General features: G+C 37.4%; 1 protein-coding gene across 14 annotated transcripts in view; it reads left to right on the top strand.

The window, feature by feature from the left end:
• The window catches only part of SYNE1 (spectrin repeat containing nuclear envelope protein 1), a 330,006-nt gene that overhangs the window by 50,045 nt on the left and 261,313 nt on the right, over window positions 1–18,648 (top strand). For all 14 annotated transcript variants that reach the window (XM_040598155.1, XM_040598156.1, XM_040598152.1 and 11 more), the window contains exons 3-5: window positions 4,000–4,061; window positions 13,825–13,920; window positions 15,778–15,861. In XM_040598155.1, the coding sequence (XP_040454089.1) occupies window positions 4,000–4,061; window positions 13,825–13,920; window positions 15,778–15,861 (242 nt within the window). The remainder of the gene's footprint in view (window positions 1–3,999; window positions 4,062–13,824; window positions 13,921–15,777; window positions 15,862–18,648) is intronic.

Genomic DNA, 18,648 nt, shown 5'->3' with positions numbered 1-18,648 from the left:
GGCAGACAGGGACTGTGCAGCATAGGAAGCCTGTTTCTAGAAAAGCTCTGCTAGAAAGCATGCCACTACTGTCTGTGTCTTGATGTATATATATATGATATGCATGATACTAGTCATTATAATATGTATGCGTGATGAATATTTCATCAGTGTATCCGTAACTGTCTGAAGATACATGACTGGTTTTGTTCCTCTTTCAAAATAATGTGTTCTAAATGTTTTAAAGTCAATATATCCAATTACATTTGTCTTTTTTTCCTGGACAACCTAAAATGCAGTCTGTTGGTGGTGCTTTGTTAGGGAAAAGGCTTATAAAAATATGGAGATATTTACAGCCAATTAAAGGAAGGTGTTAGATTAAATAAAACCAAACTTTCTTGCAACATTTCTTTCAAGTGTAGAATGATCTTGTCAAAGTTATTCTGGTTTACAAAAACAGAATTTTGAATTCGACCTCTAAAATGACACTTTTACTGTAATGGCATAATAAAAGTGAGCCTTTTATTCTCATTTACTCTGTTAGCCCCTGTGGGTGAACAAAACATGAATCTCCACACATAGTGTTTCATAACTGCCTTCATTTTACCAGAGCAAAACACAGTCTGTTCAAATTCTCTGGTGCTCTGATTTAATGAATGTACTACATATTATCAGAAATTTGGGTATGTTTCAGGGTGATCTGAGTCCCCCCCAAAATTCTGTGCATCCTTATGTACGTTTCATCCTTGTACAGCAGTTCAAATATATTATTAAAAGCAAAGGGGCCTACATGTCTGTGCAGATTCATTGCATTCACTTCACTGTTTCAGTTATAAAGCTGAAGGACATTCATGTCTAAATAGAGTATGCAGTGATGAAGTGGTTGCTTTTGAAAGCTGCTTTCCTTTAAGGTATGACAACCTGTACCTATAGCTGAAGGGTTATGCCATTCAGCCATTGTTATGCTTACTGAGCACTATCTCCTTACAAAAGCACTGGTGAGAAGACTGCATTGCTTTTTGCAGCCACACATCTTGCTGCTTTAGGATATTGGCAGTGTAATTGGGTTGTCCCAGTCCCTGGATGAATTATTCAGACTCCTGACATCAGAGGTTTCCGCTAGCGGATTGGCTGGTGCTCGGATAAAATCTTTCCACGGGAAAACAGTGGAGAAGGATGATGATAGTGAGACCAGCAGAACTGCTGCTTCCAGTACAGCTGGATTTGCCTGGCTGTTGCATCTCTGCAAGAATTTATGAAGATGTTTTTAAGATTTCGCTTCATGTGAATTCTCTGGTAAGATCAGGTAGAGGGATTTGTGTAAGAGGCCTGCATTTCCATTGAAGGAAGAAAATCAGATTGCTCTTGAAAAATTACTCCTGGCTGTATTCTAAAGAAACACGGCACTACATGAGACAGGAGTAGCAGCAGCAGCAGCAGCAGCAACAGCAGGGCTTATGGCTCGCTACAAAGGTGCTGGTGGCAAAAACAGTACGTCGTTGAATCTGCTCCCTTGGTTCTTTCAGTACCAGCAGGGTAAGTGGTGCAAATAAGGAGCTGGCAGTCCTTGCAAGTCGGGAGAGTGTAAGACATGACACATGCATCTTGTGGGTATAGATAAACAGAACCTCTGTGGAGAATTTACATCATTTCAATGAAAATAACACCTTTGCTTCCAGGGAAATTTGTAAAAAGCATATTTATAATGGAATTTGTGAGATCAGTGCACTGCTTGTGTTACGTTCGGACATAGGTTTTACAGCACTAAAATCTGTTCCTTTTAAGCCCATAGAAAATAAGTGCTAAAAAAAAGGAAACTATATTAGTTGCTGTTGGGCTTATAAAATATATATGGCTCAGATAAGTTCCCTTGAAACAGATTATACTGAAAGGCTGTTTCTGCTGTTTGTTAATGTGACTGAAACTGAGTATGTCTTCTGCTGGTAAATGTTTAGAAGCTGGGAGCTAGTTCTCTGATTTCCAGTTGTTGTCAGAAGGCTCGCTCTTAAATCACCAGGATGCACTGGAACTACAGATTAGGGAATAATTTTCACTCATTTCTTTCATTAGAAGTTTGACTTCTGAAGGCCCAGTTCTTTTCTTTTGGCATGCTGTTGTCATATTGGGGTTGCTGGGAAATTTTAAGTTACAAGAGATGTAAATGAAGCCGGAGCTGGACTGATTCTGTACGCACTTGATCTCCATCCCCATATCTGCTCACACACAACTCGATTCAAGTGTGCAAGTGCTTCCATTGAAATTACTTGTGCTTCCTGTATATGTAATTGCTTGTCAGAGCACAGCTGACATTTACTGTATGTCACAAGGGAAACATCTTGTTCATGGTTAGAAACAATACCGCAAGAAGTCTGTTTTTCAGAAAGTAGAAACAATTGTTACACATAAAGTCAAGATAACCCCTGCCAAAAATAGTGTTGAATGAAGCACGATGTAGTATTTTGAGTGATATTTTTCTTAACTTGCTTGCCAGTGCAACAAGTAGATTCTGTGAATGTAATGAATGTTTTGAAAATTATGTAAGAGCCTGGCCAATGAAATAAAAGAAAAGGAAAGAATGCAAATTTTTTTTCTTAGGCATGAAGTGTGCTAATCTAGCAAAAGATGCTGGAAAGCATATGTATCTTTTTTCCCCTGGTATTTCTTATATGTGAGATGTCATTTATATGTAAAGAAAATATCCCCAAGTCATAATGCACAGGCACTTTTTGGAAGCTCGTATATGGTCAGGGAGCCATTGTTGTCCCACTTCAGATAACATTTCTGCTGATGCATTTTGTGTAGCAAATTGTATCTTTATGTACCCTCGTTGCGGAGGAGCATTGCATGAGTGTAAATCAGGGAGCCTATTATTAGTAGTAGAGCATCAAACTTAGTATTTATCTATTCCAGAACTTGAAAGGGGATTAAAGAATATTCCCTTTTAATTTTACAGATGTGAAAGAGATCAAATCACAATTCACTACTGTACAAGTGAAAGCAGTAACTAAAATTAGATTGTCCATCTGTAGGTTTTTGGGACATGGATGTGTTCTTATAAAAAGTAAATATTTAACAGCAATTTTATTGATTTTGATTTTCAGTAGGGAAATGAAGGCGCTCATTCAGAACTGATGATGGTAAAATCATCATTTGTTTTCAGTGAAATAGGTATTTCACTTTATATTTGAAAGAAAAATCTCAATATAAATACTTGAGAGTCCCTGTTGTGAAGTTATTCCATGTGTCAAAACTGATTCCCCACAAGGAAGGGAAAGTATTTTGTGGGTTGGTGATGGTGCTGTGATTCTCTTCCCTCCGCAGCCATGACCCTGGCTGCTGAAGTTGGAGGAGCTTGTTCAGGAGCTATTTTTGTCTATGCAGCTGGCAACAGTCCCTGAGGGACTATCTGAGAATCAGAGAAATTCACTGTAAATCAGACAAGTGCTTCAAGACAGGATTAAGGGAGGTAGTAAGTAGCAGTATAGAAAGTGGCTCCTCCCTAGTAGGGTCATCCAGAGAACAAATAAGCTTGATAATGCAATTTCAAATTTTTAATTCAACATTGTAACCATTTTAAAATATACATGCTAAGAGTATTTTTTCAAAGTCCCTAGCTGAATTTCTATGTAAAAGCAACCTAACTATCAGACACATGGATTCTAGTGAAAAAGTACAGAGAAGTGCTTGCTGCTCAGACTTTGGGTAAATATAGGACGGACTTAGAAGTCAAATTTGTCTTGGCATTCGGATTTGAAATCGTGTCTTACTGGTCATTGACTCTTTAAACTTGAATTTTTCTGTGAAACTCTTCAAATACACAAGTGTCAGAGCATTATTGTAAGAATATGAATATTTTCTATGGGTAGTTACAGGCAAAATTAACTGTCTTAAAAAAATATAGTGGCATTTCTGGCAAATGCAGACTGGTTTTGTTGTCAATAGGCAATATTACTATTCCATCATGTAAATCCAAAAGTATTCAGCAATGTCTAATCAGACTGGTTTCCTTTTTTTTTTCAGATGAGCAAGAGTCAGTGCAGAAACGGACTTTCACAAAATGGATCAATACTCATCTGGCTAAGGTAATATATGGCTTTTAAATTTATGTGGTTTTAAATCGAAACTTTTTTATGCCTATACGGGCCCTGGAGTATAGAATATGTTGGATTTGTTTGAGCAGAATGGCATAAACTTACAAAGGCATCCCTGGTATCTGTACGCCACAGAAGATTAATCTGTTCCAGCATGTTCGCAGTCAGCTGCAGCAGTGTCCGTGGTGTGTAGACAGCCACCCAGCTCCTTTGGCCAAAACTGAAAGGTAGCACAGTAGCTGTTATTTCAGCCAGAGGAAATATTTGAAGCTCCTTTCTATGAAGCAGAAATATTAGCCTGATTACATAGACTGTTTTTGAATAAAACTTGAGTCAGTTGCTGTGTAGTTAGACAGAGGCATCCTGAACTGGCTAGAAACATAAATAGTGCTTCATGAATCCAGTGCTAAATTAATTATCTGATCTATCTTGTGATTTATCATTAAACTACTTTGCTTCATCTACCAGAACCAAAACCTCCTGTTTTGGTTTTAGCAGAATAAGTACAGTGATTTACACACAATTTTAAAAGTACGAAGCTACAATTGGTACCAGTTTTTTCTTACAACATAAGCAGTGAGATTTAATTTGGCTTTCCCCAGTTTTCACACAGCACAGCTCTAACCATAGTTATCAAGTAGTCCAGTAAATTAAAATATTTTAACACCAGAGGTGCTGTTTGAAAAGCATATTTTCCAATCATGAAGATTAATGAACTTGAAAATTGAGCAACGAATAGCTGTAACAGCACTGGATTACCTTCTCTGCAAGGAATTGGCTAATAATGCCCCCCAAAATAAACAGAGCTGAGCCAGGAAGCCCATATAATGATCTGTCATGAGACTGTCAGCATTTATTTACGTTACCGAGGAATGGAACTAAGGAATTTACTGTGAACTGCACTGGCATTGTGAAATTCAACTGTAAGAACAAGGTTGTTTTCCAGACTTCTTGACAGTGGATCCTCACTGGGAAAGAGGTCTGTCCCCCCTATTTGCTTTGAAACAATTTGGAAAAGGCCCCTGTGCAGTGCAGAACTTTAGTACTATGTGTATGTTCCATGCACTTCAACTGACATGGAAAGACATTCAGTATTTGCTAAAGTGTTAGCAAAGTGGGCAGTGAACATGTGTCAGAGGAGACAAATAGCTCATGTTCTTCTATTTCCTAATCATATTGTCATTAATAACTGATCCGTAATATCTAATAATAATTGACAAGTAGATATGTGTACATATTGTTACATATACGTATGTGTGTGTGCATGTAATGATAAGTTACTGGTAGTAACTCACTAATCCTTGGGAAGAGGCAAAGTTGTGGTGGCAGCTCCGTTAAGAGATTTTGCTCTGGACTGAGCTGTGAATGCCACCCACTGTGCTAGTCCTGTCGGGTCGTGAGAGCTCAGGTAAACCTTTTGCTTATGTCATCTAGGCATGTGTTTCTTTAATTAGCCTGATACTGTAAAGGCTAATCAAATGCATACAAATCCAGCAGGTAACCAGCCACAGCACTCACTTTTAGCTACATGAGGTACCCTGTGGTAATTGTTTTGTGTTAATTCACCCTTTAACAGGAATGTTGTTTCTGTGATACTTTTATTGATGGCTGTTAGCGAGTTTGCTTTGCTGCCTACGTCAGGTATACAGATTAGCTGGTTTTGCTTCCCATTTATGCTGTTACACAGCCACAGGAGAAGCACTGTTTATAGATTATAGAGATTAAAGTCAACAGAAGTGACCCATGCCGTTCAAGTTTTTAAGTTTTTGAAGCTTAAAGTTTTAAATCTTTGTTAGTCATGTTTTTGGAAAATGGGATGTACATTTTCTGAGTTCATCACAGCTGTGCGAAATACTGGTGGGTCTGTGAAATGCACAGGATTCCCCTTGCACTCATGTTCTGAATTGTAACCCAGAAATTTGATATTTAGGTTATTTGATTCTTATAAAAGATTGTTGCAGGTTTTATTATTTCAGAAGAAACTGGAAAGCTGTAGCATCTCCATTGTCTGCAGGCCTTTGAAACACGGTAAGGAATGAGAAGAAGAAGAAGGAGACCCACTTTTAGGCAGTGTTGTCTGCACTTTCTTGTCTTTGAACCCAATAAAATGTGGAGCGCCTTCCAAAACGGTACCTAGCAAGGAACATCCATGAAGCGCTGAGCTAACACTGACAACCAAGAAACAGCAATACAGGCTTCTGCATTTGGTCCTGTGACTGTCCAAGGGAATGAAGTTACACTGGGGTTTAGTAACACGGAAGGAGATGTAGGGCCAGGCGGGGTGCAGGTGCGGAGGCACTGGCAGGGCGGGCTGCAGGGCAGCCTCTGTGAGGAGCGGCTGGGGCTGCCCCGTGCCGGACGGACACTGCTGGGTCAGGCTGGCCTTGGTGGGCCCGCTGCAGGGTGCAGCTGAGCCCCTCAGCCGAGCTGATGGTGCCTCTGGGAAAGCGTGTTTAAGAAAGAAAAAAAATGCTGCACTGGCAGTGAGAAGTGAGGGAAAAAATGTGAGAAACAGCCCTGCAGACACCAAGGTGAAAGCACGAGGGGGGAAGGAGCCCCAGGTGCCCAAGCAGAGACTCCCCTAAGAGCCCGCACTGGAGCAGGCTCCTGACAAGAACTGCAGCCTGCAGAGGGGAACCCACAGAGGAGCAGGTCTGTCTGATGGACTGTGTCCTGTGAGAGGAACCCCATGGTGGAGCAGGGGAAAAGCGTGAGGAGGAAGCATCAGCAGAGAGGAGATGTTGCGGACCGATCCCAAGTCCCATTCCCCACCCCTGTGTGCCGCTGTGACCTAGAGGAGCTGGGAGCGAAGGAGTGAAGTTGAGCCTGGGGGAAAAAGGAGTAGCTGAGGGGAAGGTGATTTGAATTATGTCCTTGTTTCTCACTATCAATCCAGAATTACTGTGCTGAATTTGACTTAATATATACAGGCTTCAAAATTCACAGTAACTTACTTCAAATTGGCTCTCTATTTCTTGGCTCCTCTTGGAAGACTTTGGGTTTTTTACTTTCATTTTTGGAGGAAATTTTAGTACTTGCCATTTTTACTAATCTAGTGAAATTGTTAATAGAAAAAGTAGTAGTAGGAAGTAAGAAAAAAAACCTAAAAATTAAAGTATCTGTGTACCTAACACCACAGTTATCTGCAGAAACATTCAGTCATGAATGAGTTTGAAGGTTTTTGAAAAAGTACTGGTAACTGCATGAAATCTCAAAACCAGGGGAAATTACTTTTCTAAGCAAAGATTGATGGGGTTTCACTGTAGCATTTCGAAGATGGGTTTACTGATGGCAAAGGAAAGGAAACGCTGCTAAGGCAGTTTTCATCCTTATACTGTGTTGGTTGAGTAGAGCAAAGGAGGGTTAAATAAAGAGCAGTTTCTGAAATTTTGAAGGGTAGTTATTTGTAAGAAATGGAAATGTGGAACAGATGTGATTTTGTTAAGTAGAACCAACAACAACTAATAGTTTAGGAATATAAAGCAGGATGTGACAGTTTGTCAGGGTTTGCTACGAGTGAAAGATTCTTCACTGCTGATCTTTAAAATCTCAGTATACAGTTTTCTTATAAAAAGTCATGCCCTAATTGAAACAAACTAATTCAATAAATTCATCAAGTAGACTAAAAAAATAATTTTTGGTTTTCTAAATGTAAGGTTTGAGAATATGGATACAAATAAATAAGAAAGAACAAAACAGGTAAATGAAATGATGGTACCAATGAAATTTCTTCACCCAAAGGGTTGTCAATCACTGGAACAGGCTGCCCAGGGAAGTGGTTGAGTCACCATCCCTGGAGGCATTTAAAAGATGCGCAGATATGGTGCTCAGGGACATGGTTTAGCGGTGGACTTGGCAGTGCTAGGTTAATGGCTGGGACTCCTGACCTTAAAGTTCTTTTTCAACCTAAATGATTCTATGATTCTATTCATTGAACTTTGTGAAGGGGAGTAGGAGAGAGGTACGAAGTTCTTATTCTCTCTTGCTCTTACAGTATAATGCTACCTTTTTAAAATTATGTTTCCTAAATCAAAAGTATGTTCTTTCACGAGCTGAAGACAGATAGCAGACTTGGTATCAGGTAATTATGGGACACCTCAAAGAAAGATTGAGATAAAACAGCCGTAGCACAAGCTGTGCCCACAGCACAATGTCCCACAGGGAAGGAACACAGAGGAAAGAGCCTCAAGTATGATAACTAGCAGGTAGTATAATGCAGCTTCATTTTTGTATCAGCTGCTAGCAATAGGCTGCATCCATCCCTCTGCTGACTAGCTCTCTAACCCCAGCTGAATCTGTTGTGATTCTCTGGTGAAATTCAGCAACTGGAAATCATCTCTTTTCTCTGCCACCCACTTGCAGAAATTGGGTCACATTCTAGCAAATGAACAGGATCTAACTTCTGGCCATCCAGTTTAATTTTTGTGCATCTGTGCAGTTCTACTGATGATAAATGATACTATATGTATGTGTAACAGGACAAGAAGTTTTCTAATTGCATTGTATTCATATTTCTCTAAGGTTTTAGAACTGGACCTCCCTCCTCTCAGTCTCAGCCTTCATAGACATAGAAATAATTTGAATATGCTTCTGAGTATCTTTTGAGGCATCTTTTCAAAGTCTTAAGTTTAAAATGCAGAATAAAGTTAGACCAGATATTTCAAAAAGAAGACATTACATCCATTCAGAACAGCGATTACTTAAATGGTTTTTATTTCATTGCCTATGCTGGTTTTTTATATAGTGGGTTAGATGAGTAAGCAAGAATGAAAACATGCCTCTGTAAAACAGAGGCATACATCTTCTATTGCCTTTGTCATGTTTGGTGAAAGTTTTGGGAAACAGTAGTTTCAAAGCTTTGGAACACAGACTGTAAATTGGTTTAACCCTGTCAAATAATGTCTTTGTTCTCAGGTGTAGGGATACCTTCAGTATTTGTACTCACCAAACTATTAGTGTAAACTCATTAAATAGAGTGAACAAATACATATTCATTTTTTTATTTCCATTAAAAGGATACTCACATCAACAACAACAACAACAAAAAGTAAAGAATGGATATCAAACAAAAATGAAACTAAGAATGGGTGAACATTTTTGATTATACTTACACAATGTTTTCATAATGCTGAATTAAACCTGGGCACTAAATCTTACATTAAGGCTTTTGAAATTGCAAACTGATATGTTTTATAGCAAAGAAAGGAAGAAAAAGAAATGGGTATATCAAGATTTACAGCTCTCACACACAATGCTGGCAGTGATCGTAGTTTGTTCTTAGAATGTATCTTGGTCTTCATACAAGAACATACCAGTTTTCATCACTGAATTAAGTAATTCTGTGTCTTTTTGTCTTTTTCAAATGGGAAAACAGAGGCTCCCAGTATCTTAGTCACTGACCCAGAAAAAATTTAAGCTAATGTCCATCTTGACTGCATGATTTTCATGAATAAAATCTAACTGGCAGGTTTTTGCTGCAATAGTCACTTGATGTTTTTACTAGTATTGCATGTAACCTCTGAAGTTAAACAGTGAATGTGAAATTAATTTGTGTGGCAAAATGAATCATGTAAAACTTAGGGCTGAGTCCCTCAGACTTCAGTCATGAAATAGTCATTAACAGTAGTTTATGAAAACCTATGTGCTTAAGGATTCAGAAAGTAAATTGGGGCAGAGGAGTAGGCCAGCTATTACAGAGTAACTGAAATTTCACATTCTCCTTCCTGTTTCCACATGTATTTCCCTTCAGAGACAAATTCAGTAGTTACATAGATTTGTTCCTGTTTGTGCATGTGGATAGGTTTTCACACACTTTTTAGCAGTTTTTAAACATTATTTGAAAACCAGTGGAGCAAAAGGTAGTTTCCAATGTTTGCATTGGCATTCATTGTAATTCAGATACCGTTGTTTGTATAGTACGATTTATTAACTGGAGAAGTTAAGTACAGGGTATGAGGAAAAGATTCCCTTAGCAAAGATACAAATGAGAAATGAAATGCAAGAAAAAGTGTGGGAAGCTTAGCGAGTATACTTTAGTTCCATATCTGAGGTTTGGATTTTACGAAACTTATTTTACTCTGTCAGAGGAGGAACGTCTAGAGATTGCAGGCCTATTATAAATCTTTTTTTTGATGCTTGTCCATCTAATAATTTTCATATGTACCAATGTTCAATTCTTTAAAGTATCCAGAATGTTTCCTGAAGACTACAGCAAATGAGATAAGTTTGTAAGAGCAGCAAGTTTAAACAAATCATTTCCTCATCAGTTCCCATTTGTGATCTAGTCTAAAAACACTTATTTAAATAAATATTTAATATGCAAAAAATCTGGTTCATTAACCTTTAAGATTCATTCCCGATGAATTCTTATTCCTCCTACAGAGCACATGAATTTACTTGTTCTGAGTGTGCATCTCTCTTTGTGACATGACTGTTCTTAAATGTCATTGTCACTATAAACTACTGTGATTACATATACTGCAATAAATGAGTGTTCAACAGAATACATGCAATGCAGTATGTAGCATATCATTAGTATTATTTTGATTTCTTGAAGAAGCTTATGAGAAACCAAAATGAGATACTGAGGCATGTGAAACCTTAGTGTAGAGCTGATAAGTTGTAGATTTAATGTCTGCTGGTTCACTGAAGGATATTCTGAGTTACACCGAAGAATTTTGTTCAGGAAGTTTATAAATAACAGCTTTTCTTTAGTATTATAGGATTTTGAGAGGTTACTTCATATACTTTTTAAATGTTCTTTTTTCCTGGTTTAAAAATTATTTCATTACATTCTTTGCACAAGCTTTCCATCATTCAAAATACAGTGTATTAGGATCATTGTAGTTGATTGCATTACTAGAGATACACATTTACATGCAAAAAACCAAAACCTGGAGTACATTCAACATTTTCAAGATTACACAATTTTAAGTTAGTTTTCTTTCCCTGCTTTTATCAATTTACAGTTAGTATTTTGTCAGAGCATTAAGACAACTAAGCGAATAGGGCTAGAATAAAAAGTATTCAATAGATTTTAACTGAATACGTTAAAAAAACACCCTTTCTCTGGAGGCTAACAAGCAAGGAGTGTATAGCTTCACTTTCTCCTTTCATTCCATTTATTATATATGCAGCCAAGGAGTAGGTATTTATCCATTCCAGCAGAAGATGTTGCGTTAATCACAGTAGAGGACCTGCCTGGAAAAACAGTCAAACAGTAGCTTGAGCCATCCTGTACGATGGTCCATACACAACAAATGCTGTATGAACTTCTCCGTATCAGCTAGTGTATGTGTATCTTCCTGAATTGTATCGACATGGGGGATAAGATTGTTATGTATGGAATTCTTATGTAAAAGAGGAATCTACTGTATATGCCACTAAAAATATAACACATTCCATCTTCTGAGAGAGACTGGAGCCATAATGATAGGGTAAATTCTATGCCATGTGCCGAGAGTAGTTAAAAAAAAAAAAGTGATTTATGAAACACAATGCAGGTCTTACCTCCTTGTAATGTAGGTGTTAACATCTTCAGGACAGTGAAAAACATTATATTATAAAGTGTATTGTGGAGAACATTTTTGGCAGTCTGATGTTAATTTACTTGAATGATGACTTCAGGGATACTTTCACTGCCTTACCATAGTACTATGCCTTGGTTAGGGTGCAAATCTAGTTTTTGTAACTTCTGTCAGTGAGGAGTGACCAGCGAAGGGTGGTTGAGAGCAAGAGTTTGACACGGGTGATCAGAGGTTTTATCTGTAGTGTGAAGCTATACGCTGTGGAAACCAGAGGTGCTTCCCAGACTTGGTTTGCATATGAATTTCAGATAACTTGACTTCATCTTGGGGTGAGGCAAATTCTGGCCTGTACCCTGATTTGAGAGCAAAGGCTCAAGCTGAAAGGGAGCTGTGTTGTGCTCAAACAGGTCATCTGGCAGGCACCTTATGGGCACCAGGGTTATGGGGCACTGTAAATCTCACCCTTCAATCTGAATGTATCCTAAATTGCCCGCTGTAAGAACCCGTGTCTCTTCATTACTGTAGAGTGAATTTCAAGAGGCGAACCTCACTACTGGGGCATTTAGATAGGTGGTGAGATCTTTCAGGCCTTCACATCCTGTTGGATTTAGGACGGCAGCTGCTATAATCCTCTTGTCTTTATTGCTGAATTGTTTTAGCATGTAATTCTTTAGTATTGTTTCATGTGGTAATGATAATAAAACCAAAGCGGCTTCGAACATCAAACAGGAAATGGTAGCATAGAAGGTGAGGAAAATTAATTGTATTTATGTCAATTGCCTGTGATGGAAGACTGGGACAAATTAATCTCCAGTGACCTGTTTGCTCCACTCATTTCTGTGGTGTTATATTAAGGAAGAACATGATCTATTATCTATTGCATTGCTAGGACATACAAAAGAACTGTTATTAAATACACCCTTGTAATAAACTGAAATGCTTCTTTATGTTATATACACAATAAAATAGGCACTTATATTATTGTGGCTATTGGTGCACATCAAATCTTAGGTGAAGTTTGCTTTAGCAGAGGAGTTTTTCTTCCACTTTGTGCCATAATTATGTCTCACTGAAATATTTGTTCATCCAAACTGAACAGTGAAGGCAGGATGTTTTTATTTTGGAAACTAGAAACCTTTGCTTTCTTATGGTTTGTTATAGCATTTTTACATGTTTAAGAGCAATGCTTCATTTGGTAGTTTCATCTTTTCAAATCTATGTTTCTGCAGAGCAGAAATATTAGATCAAATTGTTGTACAAGAATCTTTTTTTCAGAAGCACCCTGAAAGTAAATTATTAAACCTAATGTAATTTTAAGAATTTTGTAGTGTGATTGTCATTTTAGTGAATTAGCAGGTATGAATATTAGTCTTATGTTAATCAGCAGGTATGTGAATGCTGACAAGCTCATGGAAGCTAGAGGGTGTTTGTTTCATTTATTTCAATTGGACCAAGTTTAAACTTTTTGTTTCTAAGAGACATTCTGTGATCATTGAAGTACTGGCCAGATGAGTATCACAGTTCCACAAACTGAAATGTATTTAAGAAGATCAGAGTTTAATAATGTGACCTTGTTAATCAAAATTCCTAAAACATCATCTGTTTACATATTTTTTAAGTGTTTTCATTGTTGTGTTTGTGAATGTAAAGACATGTGTAAAGCAATTTGTTGTAAGTAGAGGCTGACAGTGTTAACAGCACTGGAAACCTGCAAGGCCGGGAGGAGAGGAGCAAAAATAGAGCAACGTAGTGTAACAACTGTCAGCTGTGAGAAAGTAACAGCATAGCTCAACCAGCTACACTGCTTTAAGGGTCTTCCCTTCATATATCTCCTTGTATTGCTCAGACTGAGAAAGTGAAATTTCTCTGACATACTTAACACTAGGCAAAATATGCTGATTGGAATGTGACTGTAATAGTACATCTGTAAGTTGTGCATCTTTTATAGACTCATAGGCAGTTGGTGTGCTTCTTTGGTCGTTTTAGGGAGCAGGAGATTTTTGCATTTTATCATTAGTGGCAGAAAGCATCTAGTGTTACAGTCCTGTGCCAGAAATGTTAAATAGTTAAACAATATGGTGGCAAAGCAATAGTTAAATGACACATTGATATTAAACATTATAAAACATGAAGAAGTGGACCAGTCACTCTTTGTGCTTCTGTTTGAAAGGAAGTAGGATGTAATGCTGGTGAGCCTTTATAATATCTGAAGTCTTCTCCCTTTTCAGCGCAATCCTCCCATGCTGGTGAATGACCTGTTTGAAGATATCAAAGATGGGGTAATGCTAATTGCCCTTTTGGAAGTTCTTTCAGGGCAGAAACTGGTAAGAACTTCCTTCCATCTGAATATATGACAGTTGCATAACTTCTCTAGGATATAATTTTCCAATATGTTTCTATATCTAAAAACCTTACTGTAACATAGCAAAATAAGTTTATTTGTAGAGTCGTCTATCTGGTTACAAAAAAAAAAGATTATTACAGACTGACATTCTTGATTTTATGCATTTTCTATTATTTTCATCTTAGTATTCCATTAAAATTGCTTTTTTATATTAGTCTTTGCAGTTCATCTGGGTGTTGCTATGACATAAGCAATATCTAAACTGCAAGCTATTTCTACACATCTTGAAGAAAAGCTGACAGTCTTTTCTGCTTAAATTTACATGTGTCTTTCTGAAGAAAAAAAGTGAGCCCCTCAAATTTCATGGGGTCTTATATCCATTTAGCTTGACAGCTGTGCTGCTACTGTAAAGAACCTTAAATGATGCCAAATAGCTTTTTCACAGTCAGGTGGTGTGCAGAGGCTGCAGTGTGTACATGGCAAGTAGGGTGCCTCTTGGGAGCCAGGCTAGTTTTGTGCATGTGATGTAGAAGAAAAGCAAACGTGTTTTAGGCCATGGACTCTCACTTGTTCCAAATCAGCTCGCAGATCAGGTGGCAGCATCTGAAGGACCAGAGCCAAGTCTGTCATTCAGCTTACTGTAGGGTTCAGATGTTACCTGTTCCTTCACATGTAGGCAATTTGCAAGTGCCACACTTTTGCCTCTTTTTCATATTTCACCTCTGTTTTGATTGCAGGTGATACCCAAAATTAGGTAGGAATTCAGACTGCAAGAGCAATTTTACTGTAAGATGTGAAAAAAGCTGTAATTAGAAGTGTGTTTCTGCTCTGTTAAATATACCCATTTCTGTTTTGTTAGTATAAAACAGAACGTCTCCCTCTTGTGGCAAAACAGAAGTGGTAAAACAGGAAAAGAATTTTAATGATGGTTCCTGTTACAATGAAATTCACTGAATTGTATCCTGCCTATATGAATTAGTGAAAGACAAGACATATTACAGAACCAGATCAATGTCTGGTTAATTTAAAGGTTATGTATACGAGACTATGATGTTAGTAGTAACTTCAAGAGGAATTTCAGAATCTGTAGCAGGACTTTGTTAAATCCATTTGTAATTTTATGATCACAAATTTAAATTATAATAGTTGTATGTTTGCATTACAATATAAGATTAAGTGGCAAATTTCATTCCACTGTAGAGTACTAGAAGCCTAGGATATGTTCTTGATTTAATTCAAAGATTCCAGTCTTTTTTTAGCCTACATGTCTGAAGTTCATCAAAATTCATTGTTCAATGAGGGTATGTCATAGTTTGTTTTTTTTAATTGCCAGTAAGGTATTATAGAGTGTGGATAAAAATCCTCTAGGTAAAATGTCTTCACTGTAGACTGATTTTTAAAAGCAGCAACCACCTTGACATCTCCTGTGCAGGCAAAAGCATTTTACTGAGAGAATGTTGCCTTCTCTCAAATACATATATATATATATATATATTTGTGTGTGTGTGTTTGTGTATAAAAATAGTAGTAGTTTATTTTACATAAGAAAAACAGTTCTGTGATTTGATGAAGTTTATAGGCTGAAGCTGACAGCTTGCATCCTGATGTTTTTAAGATATATATAACTTTTTTATAATCAAAGTATCACATTTACATCCCCTCTATCTGTCAGCCTTCCCTGTTGGTATATGCAAAGATACGATTTGACTGTTTCAAGGAACATTTTTACAAATAAATCAGATGTATGTACATAGGCATTTATAATAATCTGGAACTTCATTTTTTGCAGTGAATAGTATAAATCTAATTGGAGTTTATGCTGTTTTTTCTCTTTAAGCCTTGTGAGCAGGGACGTCAGCTGAAGAGAATTCACTGGGTTGCCAACATTGGCACAGCTCTTAAGTTTCTAGAAGGAAGACGGGTAGGTTTGGTAGCATTTAGTCCTGTCTTTTCCTTCATTTTTTTCTTTCTTTTCTTAAATGTATGATTTATATCCACCTACCTGATCTTATTCTCCAAAATCTGAGCTATGTATGCAGTCTTCAGTTTCTACACAGTGCCTAAAAGCTGCTGTAAAGTAAAAATTACAAGACCCAACACTAATATGTAGAAATGTATAGGGTAAAACTTGTTTTTTCTTATTTTTTTTACTTAGAATAATCTTGGATGATCTTCTTTCTTTTTTTTTTCTTTTTTTTTTTTAAAAATGTGCTCTTCAGCTCCTCATATTCCTTATTATCTTGTTGCTGTTCTCAGAAAAGAACAATGATCTTCAGTTTAGTAGAGGTATTAATTAAAAATTAAAAGAATAGATTTATGGCCTTCACTAGGTTGTACATGTAAAACTTTACTCACTGAAAGTATAGACATGAAAATTTAGAACAATGTAACTCCTTATTAGCTTGGCAGGACTTCAGGCTAATCCTGGATTGATTCTGGTAAAGTCAGTACTGTGGCCATTTTAGAAATGAAACAAAATATTTTATAAATTTAACAAAAGTCAGAAAACCTAAAACCTCAGTATGATCTAGGTATCAATATCATATAGAAACAATCTACTTCTACCTATTTTCCTGACTTTTCTCTCTGTATTGTAATGACTTGTATCTGTTTTTTTAATTAGATTGCCGGTATTTTGTTCTTCTAATTTCTGCATTTCAGTTCAATTTTTCTCAATGCAGATGTAACACATGAATTTTATGTCTCCACAGTGCAGCAGAACAGGAGTTGTTGGGGTTTTAAATTCTTTCCCTCTTTAACCCTATGGCATCTTGACCTATTATGTTTCTATGATATGGGAAACAATCTTAGCAGGTGTCTGTAGAAAGAAATCTATAAGAATTTTTTTTTTAATTGAAAAATATATGATAAAATCAAAGACAAATATATTCCCAAAGCAAAATTCAGCGTTAGCACCCAATTTCACTGGTTTATGTACTACAGTTTGTTAACACAAACTGTATCGTGTGCACCCTGAGAGTGGAGGCTTCGATACAAAGAGGGCTGCTTTCTGGTGAGACCTGTATAACCTAGGACAAGGCTGGGGTGGGGAGCAAAAACTTTCCCTAGTTTATGTGTTACGACGTGGTGGGTGACCCAGACTTTGAATCACTCACCTTAGATCCCAGAAATAATGCAGCAGTGCAGCTAGATAACTGACCCTGCTGAAGATGAAGATAGATTGCCAGAAATGGAGCGGCATGTTTTTGCTTCTGATATCTAAGCATTTTTGTCTGGACTTGTCTAGTTATTTTTCTATGTACTTTGTATCAATATGCCGGATTTTTTTCTGGAGGGAGTTGGCAATGTGTGCTGTATCAGGTAGACTGGAGTGCATTAGCATGTGATCTCTAGTTTGAATCCAGCCTGAAGGATGCATCTATGCACTCTGCCAAAACAGCACAGAGTAACTGCTCAGAGACTAATTTTGTCTTTAAGCAGCAAAGGTATTTATTTCGTGCAACGTCGGGGAGCTAGCCGATTCGCACCGGACAAACTAGCTCCAAAGTTTTCAGGGAAAAGTTAGGTATTTTATACAGTTTTTGTGAGAGGTTACACAACATCTTTACATACATATTTGATTTTGACACCCAATCATTCCATTCACAATAGGTGGGATCTAGGTGGAGTAGACCTTTCAATTTTCTTTGTTCAATGATTTCCTGACTTGATGGTCTCCTTATCTCCTTCAGGTGCCCACCTTATCTTTTCTAATTATTCAGAGTACATTCAGTGGAACCTTTTCTAATTATTCAGAGTACATTCCTTTTCTCAACACAAACAGAGCATTGTACCAAACTCATCCTGACTAATCTTTTTTTTAAAGACCTTGTTCCCTTTCAACTCTGTCAACCTTTTCCTCCCAGAGGAGGTGCAGACGCTGTTCAGACCACAAATGGCTCTTCAGCAACTGACTGCAGTCCCTGGTCTGTACTCAAAGGTGAATGAACAGAGATGGGTGGCTGTGTACAGCGCTTTGAGGAGTGCTGACAGGATCTCCTTCCTCCATGGGCTCTCCCATAAATAAAGTTTGTTACACATTTAATCAACTTCCTATTTCACTGTCCAATCAGACTTCTGCAAATACTCCTGTTATATTGCAAAATGCAACTGGCAATGAACAGATACCATTCTGGACCAAACTGTTACTTTTTGTGGTTCTAGAAAGTCTATTTTGTTGTTTTAGATCCATTTTAATGGATTATAAACCAAAGGTAACACAATAACTAGACCAGGCAGGCTATGCTTCTGTGAACACTAGCCTAATCAGAAGCTTTAGCTGAGACCCTGTAAATCTTTTGATCTGTAATATATATAAGAAAAACCTAATTTCCTAGAAAAGGAAAGCTTTTGTTGAAATTGATCCAGCTGACAGAAGAGACTCTTGGTATATTTTTCTTTAGGTAGGTAATAGGATATTTTCCTTATTGCCTGCTAGAGGAGCAAGTAGTCTGTTTTCCCAGAGTTTTGTCAGATTTCTTGGTGGAGAGGTTTGGAAATAAAACCTGTGGGTATTTCTCCTCTGCATCTTCCCAGGCAGACTGTGGAGTTTCAATTCTGAAAAGAGCTTCACAGGTCTAAACAATTTTTTGTTTGCTCTTGCCATTATCTAGTGAGTTTCCAGCTGCTGATTTAGACAACTGCGGTCTTTTCTGTGTTTTGGGGAGACACGTGAGGTCACTTAAAGTCATTCTTCTGCTTTTCTTTA

Source organism: Falco naumanni, chromosome 6, assembly GCF_017639655.2.
Source record: "Falco naumanni isolate bFalNau1 chromosome 6, bFalNau1.pat, whole genome shotgun sequence".
In the NCBI taxonomy this organism is placed as follows: domain Eukaryota; kingdom Metazoa; phylum Chordata; class Aves; order Falconiformes; family Falconidae; genus Falco; species Falco naumanni.
Note: the sequence above shows the minus strand (reverse complement) of the source record. Positions and strands in the feature narration are given on the sequence as shown.